At 38.5% G+C, this 12,972-nt stretch overlaps 2 protein-coding genes and 1 non-coding gene across 3 annotated transcripts; 1 reads left to right on the forward strand and 2 right to left on the reverse strand.

Moving 5' to 3' along the window:
• Positions 1 to 5,118: 5,118 nt before the first annotated feature.
• TRNAL-AAG (transfer RNA leucine (anticodon AAG)) lies at positions 5,119 to 5,199 on the reverse strand. The gene has a single exon. It is a non-coding gene; the product is annotated as a tRNA-Leu (tRNA).
• Positions 5,200 to 5,344: 145 nt separating this feature from the next.
• Positions 5,345 to 7,053, forward strand: LOC103322145 (integral membrane family protein). The gene is made up of 5 exons (XM_008224028.3): positions 5,345 to 5,719; positions 5,817 to 6,180; positions 6,374 to 6,444; positions 6,580 to 6,678; positions 6,804 to 7,053. Exons 1-5 carry the CDS (start codon positions 5,468 to 5,470, stop codon positions 6,912 to 6,914), a joined length of 897 nt encoding a protein of 298 aa, XP_008222250.2. The 5' UTR covers positions 5,345 to 5,467; the 3' UTR covers positions 6,915 to 7,053.
• A 218-nt stretch (positions 7,054 to 7,271) lies between these two features.
• LOC103322146 (E3 ubiquitin-protein ligase ORTHRUS 2-like) lies at positions 7,272 to 11,149 on the reverse strand. The gene is made up of 9 exons (XM_008224029.3): positions 10,556 to 11,149; positions 9,632 to 10,173; positions 9,398 to 9,523; positions 9,179 to 9,278; positions 9,036 to 9,097; positions 8,838 to 8,940; positions 8,599 to 8,743; positions 8,247 to 8,464; positions 7,272 to 7,940 (listed from the first exon to the last, which is right to left on the reverse strand). Exons 1-9 carry the CDS (start codon positions 11,042 to 11,044, stop codon positions 7,506 to 7,508), a joined length of 2,220 nt encoding a protein of 739 aa, XP_008222251.2. The 5' UTR covers positions 11,045 to 11,149; the 3' UTR covers positions 7,272 to 7,505.
• Positions 11,150 to 12,972: the final 1,823 nt, after the last annotated feature.

Consider the following 12,972-nt stretch of genomic DNA (forward strand, 5'->3'; position numbering starts at 1 on the left):
TCTTCCCCCCTTATAAAATTTCGTCCTCGAAATTTACTTTCCCTCTATCGGAGGGGGTGAGGGTACTGGACCCACAATTGCTACTCGTTTGCAACTATAGGTCTGAGTATCTGCATCTATAATTCGAATAATAAAATCCGGGAGCTCAATAACTGTATCTATAGGGTAATCAATAAAATCTGAGGGCCACACATTTATATCTGAATACCTGAGGTGGCTTAAGGAAATATAAAACTCGAAAAGATCTGCTAATTAATGACTTTACGATAAACTTAAAACTCTGCTACCCTTAATCGATAATCACTAAAATCCTTTTTCCCTCTGAGTATCGACACTGGATAATGTTGGGCACAAAAGACTAATTTGCCCTTCTTAACTGGAATTAATCGAAATGCAAGTCGACTTCTACCAAAATTCGCAGTCTCCTCGTAAATGAACATTCCCAAAAATATTCGGCCTGTAAAATAACTCATCTGCCAGCATGCATTAAATCATATCCAAATAATCAAGCATCATAATATTTTGGCCTCAGGTCACAACAATTCAAATAAATCAATCTGCTAATAAAATTCATCTCAACTTCTTGATCAACAAAGATACTCTGGCAATTCAACATGCTAATTTGTGCATTCTTATTCATGCATGACTTATCAAATAATAATTCTGCTGAAAAAAAAATACTGAATGTATAACTCATCATGTTCTGTAATCCTGGCTGGACTCAGACATCTGTCAACTGATCAGCAATCAGCTCCACAGTGCGGATAACTGTAAGATTCGTGGGGCAAATTATGCTAGAAATACTTGAACTGTTTAATATCATAACCAACAATAAAAATTACAGTCAACAATTAAATAACATAAAATAAGATAAATTAAAGCAACCTGGATGAAAATAAAATAAAATAAACATAAACAAACTTTGAATAAACTTGCATCGAACTCATTTAAAATTCATAAATAACCATGTGTGTGTGTATATATATATATAGATGTAATGCTTAAGAAAATAATGGTAACTGTATAAAATCCTCTCCACCTAGGCGTACCCCATATCTGATCCGTCAATTCCTGATATTCCGTCAATTCTGTTATCCTTCAATTCCCTAGCGGTCTCGGTGACACAAAGTCAAGAGCCATGGCAGCAGACTTAGGGGACTCTAGTTAGCCTGATCCATAAGCTGGCGGTCTCGAAGACAACCTCTCAATCCGAGCCGCAACTTTGGCATCACACGGTCGCGTCCCGAACTCGTGGGGCAAAATAAGCGATCAGATATCGGCACCACAGTTCAGCGTCCCGAACTCGTGGAGCAAAATAATTGTCTCAAGGCAGGGTAGTGTGGTGGGTTTGAAAACCATAATCTGTTATTTACATAAACTTTCAATAAACTGGTTCTCAACTGAACTTATTCAATAAACTGGTTCTCAATTGAGCTTAAAATATATCCATATGCATATATATATATATATATACAAAAACCTGTATAATATATTTTTCCTATGAAAACCTCAACAAATTTTTCAAATCCTTCTGGATTTCTGTTTTCTCAGTCACACCAATGCAATAAAATAAAATAACATAATAAAATAACAATTGGAATAACAATTGGAATAAAACAACCTAATAATTGTCCAGCAATTCTGAAAATACGGATGCATATGTAATGCAGTGTCTACAGAAGTTGACCTAATGCTCGATACCAATTGAAACGACTGAACCAATTTCCACTTTGGAATGCGGGTCGATTTAAAGCTGACACTTGGTAACCGTGGGTCGTAAAGACCAAAATGTCCTGAAACCATAACCGAGGACTCGATTCGTGGCTGCACGATAGCGTAGGCTGCCTCGTACCTTTACGAGGATCAAGCCACACGTAATTCTTTCTTTGTTCCGATCTGTAACTAAATTGTTTCTGTAAACCAAGTTCTAGGGTTGGCATTCCTGTAGTATCCGAGACTCCGTTTTATGATCCGTCAAATATTATACGATCCTGGAATTACCTAGATCAACATACCTGAACATGACTACGATCCAACGGTTCAAACCTGCTGAACCCGGAAATCACATACTAGGCGAGATCCATTTGGGGTTCAAACGTTATCCGAATTAAGATCCGCGAAATCCTACGTGCTCGTGGGGACTAGGAGATTATTCTAGGACTGACTGTGGTCCCAACCCTGCTGCCCACGCGCCGCCACACGCTGACAGCGTGGTGCCTAAAGCGATAACGCCTCGCCGGAAAAACTCAACATCTCGGCTCAAGACTCCTACCCTAGGTAAAACACCCTATTTGGAACCACTTTTATTCTTGGACCTACCCCAAAAAGTGGCCGGAAGTGGCTGAAACCGTGATCTCAAAACCGGCCGAACCCTAGGTTCGAACTTAACCCTCTCACACTATAAATTCCTCAAATCCTACTCAACCATCAACTAGATCATGAAAAATAGCTAGAAATCCATACCTTACTCGACTGATTTGGTGGCCGGAGGAGGGAGAACGGAAGCTCAAAATTCTGCTAAAAACCGGCTTTTCTTGGGCTAATTCCGGCGGTTCTGGCGGTTTCGCGGTGGGGTTTGACCGGAAAGGAAGGGAGGCCATCCGTTTGAGTCCGGTCCCATGGCCCGTGGCTGTGGTGGCGACGGTGGCTCTTGGAAGCCACCGCTGGAGGGAAAATCGGGAGGGCTCGGGTCTGCAGAGAGATAGAGAGAGAAGATGAAGGTTTTTAAAAAAACTGACCTTCCAAATTTACTATTTTGCCCTTGAACTTATTTTGACTGTATCTCCTTCAATACAACTCGGATTTGGGCCCACTACGTGTCTACGAATTCATCTCGCTGCGCTCTACGCAACGGTATAACTGAAATTCTCAAATTCCTTCTTAGTCAAAAAGTCAACCTTTGACCTAATAAAAATTCTAAGGGCATTTTAGTCTTTTCCTCCAATAAATTAATAATTAAATATTAATTTTAGGTTTGGGTTGTTACATGAGAACCAGACCGCGCTCACCCCTAGTTCATTTTTATCAATTTCTATCATTTCTTCCTTATTATTTTCATTCTCAATAAGTTCACCACCCTCATTCAGTTCATTTATATCATTTTCTATCATTTCTTCCAGATTATTTTCTTTCTCACTGAGATCACCGAACCCTTCATTAAGTAAATAATCAGCTAAATCTTCAATTGGAGAACTAGTTTTAAAAAACTTATCAAGAGCTCCTTTTTTAGTTTGAATCATTTTTTCTATTTTTCTCCGTTTATTTCTTTTTGCACTTCCAGATTCATGTTTCCTAACCATTTTTCTAGTGCAACTCTTAAGTCTAGAAAGTGAAAAATAGACAACCAATGAACAAAAGAAACACACCAAACACAACCAGCACAGCAAACACAACTAATGAACTAAAGTGTTACCAAAAAAAATTTAAAATCAAGCAGCAAACAAAGAGCAATAAAACATGGTTAAAGCTTATATAAAAAAGCATCAATCTTGCATAGCTTTATTCAGGCTAGCTGTGTTGAAACTAAAATTTGAGAAACTCCACTCCGTACCTCCACCTGATTCATGCATATCTATAATGATAAGATACATGCAATTCAATCAAGTATTCATTAATCTGATTACCACTCTGTATCTCTCTATGTTTTGTTCCCATTGGAAATTGAAACAATAGTTTGCTGGGTATGAACAAATATAAAGAAAAAATTATCAATATGATTACCTTTTCAATTTCTCATGCTCCTCCCCTCTTGGTCACCATCAATCTCAAAGACAATTTGTGAGCTTTTTAGTGTGAGATTGATTCTTAGGATTACAATATGATATGAGAAAAGAGGGATTAGAGAAATTGAAAATAATGGATATGGATTGAAGGGAGATGGGGAAAACAGAGAAAAAAATGGTGGTGGATTATAAAGAGATCAATGGATTAAAAAGAGTTCCATGGAGAAACAAATTAGGAGAGGCATTGTTGCTGGCTACGTGGGAAACGAAGAGCTTCTGGGAAGAGGAATTGCTTTCCTCATTTAATTTCATTGGTGACTTTTTAAAAATAAAATAAAATAAAAGTTGGACAATAGTATATATATATATATATATATATATACACAAAGAGCTTCAATTGAGGGATCCCTCAAATAAGCTTATTTGAGGGACACCCCTTGTAGGGCCCACTTCGGATTGTATTTCACTAATTCAAACCATCTATTTTGTAGATACACATTCAAAGATCATCTCTACAAAAAATCACTTGAATCCGATATCATTTGACCATTCAATTGAGTTATTAAAATTTTAGTACTTTCTTGAAGCACCGTGTTCATTGATTTTGTAGGACACAATTGGATGTCAAAACGGTTTCCGATTTGTCTAATTTTTTGTAAGGATGATCTATGAATGAAGACCTAAAAAATAGATGGTTTTGATCATTGGAAAAAAAAAAAATTGTAGGGTACCCTAAAGGGCGTCCCTCTCACCTACCTCTAAGGCCGACCCTGGTTCTCATACGTTAGTAACAAATATTTTTACAATGATAACAATAAAACAAAAAAATCGGCAAATAATGTCTCTCGCCGAGTTTTGGATTTGGATGATGCTCCAACGCCTTGCTAAAATGCAAAGGTTGGTCCTTATATAGAATGAATGGATAAAACCCAAAGGTGGTGCTCTAGCGCCTTCAAAATCAAAGGTAAGTTGCTATATTGAATGAACGGATAAAATTAGATGATGCTCCAAGCAACAAATACTTTGTTGATATAACTACGTGGTTCCTAAAGAGAAAGATAATTTGCGCACTCAGCAACTTCTGGTTTTTTGGTTGTTGATAGTTGTGTCTTGAAGTCTTGCCGCCCTCCCCTCTAAGAAAACCAATTTGAACGAGAATGAGCGGTTGGGCTGGTTCAATGAGAATGAGTGGTTTGGCTGGTCCAATGAGAATGCGTGGTCGTGTGGTCCAATGAGAATAAATGAAGGTGGCCTAGGGAAACAAGGTCGCCTTATGTTGCGAGTTCTTTGGGCCATCCATTGCTTCTCTCTCAGCAGTCTAGTGTTGGGCCTGTTGGCCCGTTGGCCTCGGAAAAGAAAAAGAAAAAGAAAAAAGGAGACAAAAATATAACATTATTGTTGAGAGTGGGATTTGAACCCACGCCCTTTCGGACCAGAACCTTAATCTGGCGCCTTAGACCAACTCGGCCATCTCAACGTTGTTGAAAGATTTTCACATCTTAAGGCTATTATACAAAAGATCAACTGGAGAATAATAGAATTTCAGGACAAGCTTCTCCTCTCGTATTGAGTACGGAATGCCCACTGCACTTGTGACATCCACACATCTGATGAAGAAGGCTAAAAGGATTGTTTTTATTTTTATGCATCAAGTAAAATAACTGAAAATTAGCAATTCCCTTTGGTTCTCAAGTCGCATTAATTACCCAAAAAGAAAAAAGGAACACACACACACACACACGCATATGGCTTCAAAAATGCTATGCCTGTGTGCAGGCATCGTCACCCCTCCTCCTCCTTCTGCGAAGCTTACCAATACAAATACTGGTTCCAAGCTCTCTCTGTCTTGTTCTTCAGATAAGGCTTCATCAGTCCGGCTTCAATCTTTCAAGTGCAAAGCTCTCGGCGAAAGCTCTCAGCCTCAGACCTCCTTGGCCGAAACTGTTTATCAAGGAATCTACGGTCCTTGGACCGTTGACTCCACCGACGTTCGAGAGGTACCTCTTTCTAATTATTATGTTAATTAATTCCATTTAACCCAGTATTTTTTATGTTAACCCATCTTTGTTTTTGGGGTTTGCGTTGGTGTTGCAGGTGATTTTGTACAGGTCAGGACTCGTGACAGCAGCTGCATCATTTGTGATTGCTGCCTCTGCTGCCTTCTTGCCTGATAGCTTTTTCTTGACTGGAATTGTGAAGCACAATCTTGATTTTGTCTATGCAATTGGAGCTGGTGGGTTGGGTTTGTCTTTGTTTCTGATTCACATCTATGTGACTGAAATTAAGCGCACTCTGCAAGCATTTTGGGGGCTTGGTGTTGTTGGGTCTGTGGCTGCATATGCAAGCTTGGCTCTTCCAGCTGGAGAGGGCTTAGTTCAGTATGTTGTTGATAACCCAATAGCTATCTGGTTTGTTGGCCCTCTCTTTGTATCACTCACAGGACTAGTTTTCAAGGAAGGTAATGAGAGAGCTCAAATGTGAACATTTTTGCCTTGTTGCTCACTTGTATTTATTTATTTTTAAATACAAGCGATAGTCTAGACCCTGCTACCCCGCTAGATTTTTTTCACTGGGCTAGATCACGTTGGCTTGCTCCCTTGTATTTAATTCAAGCCTTAGCACAGTATATTTAAATAGAGTGCTTATTTCAGGTCTATGCTATGGGAAATTGGAAGCTGGAATTCTCACATTCATTATACCTATCACCCTTCTTGGGCACCTGGTATATTGTTAATCTTGCGTATATCTTGTTAAAAACTGATCCTTTTCATGTTTCAAAGTTGAACCCTAGCTTTTATATCCTATTTTATCTTGGCATTAATGAAGTTCATGCTCATTTGAATTTATTGAAACACAGAGTGGCTTGATGGATGATGGAACAAAACTTTCTTTGCTGGGATTATGGATGGCTTTGTTTGTGATATTTTCTGGAAGAAAGTTCACTCAACCAATTAAGGTAGTTTTCCAATTGACTTAATTGTATAAAAATCCCTTTTTTATATATATTTTCAGTTACCATTTGGGATTAATATTAGTGGCCAATACATTTGGTAATGAACTGCCCTTCACTTTCAATTCAAGGATGACATTGGTGACAAGTCTGTCTTCACGTTCAATTCTCTGCCTGAAGATGAGAAGCAAGCCGTGATTGAGAAGCTTGAGCAAGAGAAGTTTAGTCAGAATTTCGATTAGGTGTATTGAGTCCCAGAGGCTCTTTAGTCTCTAGTTCTACTGGAAAAGAATTTTGAGGTAGATTATACTGTACAAAACCTCTGAGTGTTAGACACTTTTCTAAAGCTACTTACATATTTATAGAGTTCTTTCCTTGCAACCATGTCATTTCAATTCAAAAGAACAATAACTAATTAGATTATCTTTACCAAAATATTTATTTATTTATTTAATATAATTTTATATGCCAGTCAAGATTTGGCAAGAGCCATTGCTGACAGATTAAAAAACATAAATCTGCAATGAAAGACATTATCATCACTAAAACTGAAAAATTAATATGGCCTCCTATTGAATTGAAGAACATATTAGCAGCAATTGGAATAACGGCACACCTTTTATTTAATAATTTTTTTTTATAGTTGACACTGTCATATTAATAAACAGTGACAACTATTAACAAGCATAAATGCTTACCATGGCTGGCTTCCCAAAAAAAAAAACCAGCAATTGTTCGACAGAAAAAAGAAAAAAAAACACAGCCATTTTGCTGCGGACCCCCTTTCCTAAAGACAATAAAAATTGAATTGGTTGCCGATTCATGAAGCAAAATCACGCAGCTGCTTCCACTTTACCCCTCTTGCTACTAGTCATTGCCCCGACATCCAATGCATTACCTCCGTTGTTCACCTTTTTTCGCTTGCGAGTCTGCTTTAAGTTTCTCTTAACTGCAGTTGCTTGCAGTTCCTTCTTGTTGGCCTTTGCAGGTTCAACCGGACCAAGTTCTACCTCACTGTTAACAGAATCTTGCTGCTTAAAGAGCTCCTTGCCCTCATGTCTCTCTGCTTCTGTCATACAAATGTCAGCACTTTCTTTGGCGTCATCCAGAGCCATTTCACTTGCATTGCGAGTTTCGAGGTCTTCAGCAACCAAATCAGGCTTTTCATGTGAGCCATCAGTATGTTTACTTGACTCTTTAGCACCTTCCTCTGACTTAACAGCTTTCACCTGGAGTGATTCTATGATATTCTTGAGTTCTGTATTAACCTGTCAAGATGTTAACATATATTAATGGAGAAATTGCAACTGATTAAAATATTTATTGGGCACTGAAACAGGTGTTAGGGTAGAACCATATAATAAGAAGTCATTACTGATCAGAGTTGAAAACACAGTAGGATAACAAAATAAAACTGCAACTGCACCAAACAGACAGAAGTAGCATACACAAACCTGCCTTAACAGTATTGTACAATTTTGTCAAGCATTAAGGTTAAGATTAGATGCATCCACTTTAGTATGGAGTGAACTTCAATATGGACTACCCAAACATATATGCAGCAGACTACATACCTGCGGATTGTTAAGAAAATCTGCTATGTCATTCGTACATGAAGGACACTTCATCACGTTTTTCTTTGCCCGTAATGTACGTCTGCCTTGGCATGTCCGCTGTGTCATTGCGCTTATGCCAGCAAAGGCGCCCTCCAAGCAATCTTTGCAAAAGTTGTGAGCACATGGCGTAGTAATTGGGAGAGTCATAACATTATGACAGAGGTAGCATTCCAACCCTGCATTGACCACAATTTGCTTATTAAACATATTGCATTAAAATTAAGGAAACAAGGAGTTATGGTGATTACATGAGCAGTAGTAATAAAATGGCAGGAATTACACACATTTTATCATAATCATAAAGCTATACCTTTCAGAAGCCGTTTGCTAACAGTTGTTTTCTGTTTTCGCTTGATAACTTTCCTAGTTTGTTTCTTATCTCCTAGGTTCCCACTATCCACCGGTATTTTGCTACGCGGTGGAGACCTTTTCCACATCCAGCAACCTTTTTCTTCCTGAGATGCACAAATAACATGTTTATTGACATTCTTAAATCAATATAAATCGTCACAGCTAAAACTGTATAAATTAGCAATGAAACAATCTTACATCAAAGTCCCAAGAAGGTTCTACCCTTCTTTCTGTTACATCAATCGCATTCACCAACTCCGGAATAACTGGCAGAGGCCTTGGACGGTCTCCATGAACATCACTGCAGATTGATTTTCCAAAAATTAAGAGTGAAGAGAGACATAGAGAGAAACAAAAAAAACAAAAAAACAAAAAAAAGGGGACATTCATATATACCTTGTCCAAGGAGCAGGTTCATTGTCACATCTAACAAAAAGATACCTGCATACCTTAAAACCCTGAAAGAGCAAAACTCTTGTTAATGAACATATTAAGTATGAATCAAAATCTGACATATTCAATTATGAAGAGTTGTTTACTTGTTTGCCATGTTTTGTCCAACATTTCTCAATTCTGTAAACTCCATCATATCGTAGCCCTGCTGGCGGGGCATAAGAGGAGCGTTTCTCCTTCTTGGATCTGCCCAAAAGAATAGTTAGTGTTGGCTAAGACACATAAGATTCAACCTAAACGATAAAGAAAACAAAAATTTGTTCTCGCATCAGATATTTTCTATTTGATAAAGACACAAAACTCACCTGACAACTCGAACAGGGTAACCCTGTAGGCAACTTACTCTTAGTGCCTGATTCCTCAGTTCAAACTTCTGATCAAAAGTGTGAGCCTTATTTGTACGCTTATTGCCACTAAGGTCCCTTCCACCACTGTACAGTTCAGCACAAAACCAAAGATTAATTAAGACAAAACAGGTTAATTAAAACATCATTATTAATTAATTTATTCTAATTATTCTAATAATTATATATAATTACCTCCCTGTGTAAAGAAACCACTCGCCATGGTCCTCATCATCTTCATAGCCACCAGAGAGAATAACCGACTGGGCCCCATGTTTGGACTGCCCGGCAATCCCAGAAATCATCGGAAAATGAACCCCCCATTGCCTACATTCTATCCTGCCGTCATAAGTCTCCCCAACCAACACCCCCGTCTTCTTCTCAGGGTTGTTTTCGGCCGGAATGGGTCCAAAATGGTCAGGCGGGATGGTCACGAAGATTCTGCCGCTCGCGGCGTTGGCCTTGCCGGCCTTCTTGGCTCGCTCTGTGGTGAACGCCTTGTCAGGCCGGTTCTGGTTTTGGATTTGGACATATTGAACCACCTTAGCTCGTTGTTCCTCTCCGATGAAGCCGTTTGACTGCTTCGCTATGCGGATGGCCTCCACAAGCACAGAGTTGATGCGAGGGTTGCTCGCCATCTTCGGCGGGACTGCGCGGCGGCAATTCGCGCAGCTTCGCTTTCCCTGCTTCACCCATTTCTGGAAGCACTTGAGGCAGAAGTTGTGACCACAAGGTGTCTGAAACAATTAAACACAGAAGCAGATAAAATTCATTAACGCAATTCTTTTTTTTTTTTTTTAATACAAGGGATACTCTTAAACAATTTAAATTAATCTAATCTCTTAAGAGAATTTTAAATTAATCTAATCCCCTGACAGAACGGCTCACTTCAGGACGAAGTGAGATAAAATCAATTAACACAATTCTGTAATGATAGTCTAAATTACTTTAAATTAATCTAATCTCTTAATCGGCTCAGTTTCCGATCAAGTGAGACTTTAATTCTCCATTTTCTAAGTTAAATAATATATGGATAATAAATGGGCAGTTGAGAAGAAGAAAAATGTTTTGAAACGGAAATTCAGAACACGACAGTTGGTGTCAGTTTGGATGACGAACCGTAACCGGTCTTTCCGGAAGCTGCATGCAAATCGAGCACTTGATATCGACCTCGAGATTATCGAGGCCATCGTTTTCACCGACGGTTTTGTCGTCCTTCTCTGGATTCGCGCCGACGCCGTTGGACTGTGGTCGCGCGCCTCCAGACATCAGCTCCTGCCGCCTCTTTGCCTTCTCCCGCTCGGTCAGAGACTTGTCCGACTCGATGGCTCTGATCGCCGCGATCAGCTCGCCGGAGCTTCCGGCATCTCCTCCGTCGGCTACCGTATTACCGGCGATCTGTCCGTCGTCAGACGGCGGAGCACAGTCGGGACAGTCCCACATGAGAGTCTCGGCAAGGGTTTCGGGTGGGACGGCGAGGCAAGCCACATGCCAGGGGGTGTAGCAGGTTTTGCACGTGAGCGTCTCCTCGGCTGACGGCTTCGTTTTGCAGGCCATGCAAAAGCCGTCGCCGTCGCAGGGGAGCACTCTAACGCTGACGTTGGCCATCGTGATGGAAAAAGAGTGGCGAGTGTTTGACTTGTAAAGGTCAAAATACTGGACCTGAAAACTATACTCTCTCTCTCTTCTTCCTGACAGTGACAGTGCTGACTGGTGAGGAAGTAAGGAATTTAGAATGGGTATTTATAGGACAGCCGGAGGGGTCGATATAGAATGTATTTGGTACGATTTTTTTGAATTCTTCGATTTTCCCTCTTGTTCATTGTGTGTTCTATACATGGGAAGATTTCCGGCACACATTGAAGTGTCACGCTCCAAAACTTTATTTCACCACCAAAAATTGATAGGAGAGGGGAGGGATATTTACCAAATTAAGGAGGAGAGAAAAAGATAAGGAAGAAATTCCAACTAATTTTCTTTATTTATTGTTTGGCTACAAGGATAAAAACCAGAAATGATGCTAAATATCGATATTTTCACCGATATTTGTATGTCAGGCCCGTTGAAGGTCTGTAAATGTAACCTAATTTGTTTTAACAAAGTTTGAGATCTTTTTTAAACTAAAAAGTTTTGGGCAGAGTAACAATACATGTAGAAAGCTATGTGTTGGAACGAGATGAGTGAAGAAGCAGCTTTGTGAACCATTCACCGGACCTGATATACGGTGAGACATCATATCCTTTTGAAATTGTACATGGCACTTTCGCGCCACAAGGCTCCATCTATTCACTTTCGGAAAAAAATTCTTCATTGTTGGTTAACGACCCAACTACCCTGACATATTACCTTAAAAAAGTATGATTGGAATTGTAAGTGCGTGTGTGCAGTTAGATGCGATATAACGGCTAATTTTGTTTTAACTATCGTTTGAGTTGCACTGCTGACTGAGATCAAAGGATGAATGTTGATTTAATTTGACAATCGAAGCATTCGATGTAATATCTAAAAGTAGTCATAAGCGTTTGTGCTCAAACTATTTCATAGGAATCAAAGGTACATAAGCGTTTGTTCAAAGTTACATTAACATTTAGTATCTGTCAGCGAGTCTTATGACATGTTTATTTATTCATAATCATAATCACAATAAGGAGTTTAATTGCTATTACGAATTATGCAAATTATTTATTAATCATGTGAAAATGAAAGCATAAATGATGCCCACCCAATATCATAAGATTGAACTATTGATTTTGGAGGAATTGCACTCTTGATAGTGAAGTGGTTCATGAAGAAACAATCCATTCAATAGTGGCTTTTTAAAATATATATAATAAAAAAATTCATTATACCATTCACACAATTTCTAAAATTTCAAGTTCTCCCATTCACTTTAATTCACCAAGTAAAATAGTATATTTATAAATATAAAATTTTAGTAATCTAGCTTATTTATATTACCCTTAGTTTGGACGGAGGAAAATAACTCGGAATTTAGCTAAAATTCGGAATTGAAGAGGAGAAATTGATATTTCAATTGTTTGACCACTTAAGCATGGAACTTATTAAATGACGTGCATAAAAAATTGTGGAAATTTGGGATTGAGATTCTAGAGTTTAATTTCAGCCAAAAGATGCATCATTTCACAATTTATATTGAGTAGGAATTCATTTTTTACTATAAATTCTGTAATTTAAAAAATTTGATATACATAAATCCAAACACTGAAATTATTATTTTCCAAAAATTTAAACGATGGAGATCCAAATTCAATCATCTAAGAATTCTATACAATTTTCAATTTATTCATCCAAACAGAGGGTTAATGAACATCTTATATTGAATTTGTGTCGACCACTCTCCCTCAAATTTCATATAGTTTAGCAAGTAGCTTCATTGGGATTACGAATTCTAACTCCAACTCACTCAATTACAACTTAATAGACAAGCCATAGCTTAACTTGCATGAGTGGAATGAGAGTGATGAAGTAGAACAAAAGTTATATTCCCCTTATAATGCAAAAGATAATTAATATTT

Source organism: Prunus mume, linkage group LG2 (genome assembly GCF_029339155.1).
Source record: "Prunus mume cultivar Tortuosa linkage group LG2, ASM2933915v1, whole genome shotgun sequence".
Taxonomy (NCBI): Eukaryota; Viridiplantae; Streptophyta; class Magnoliopsida; order Rosales; family Rosaceae; genus Prunus; species Prunus mume.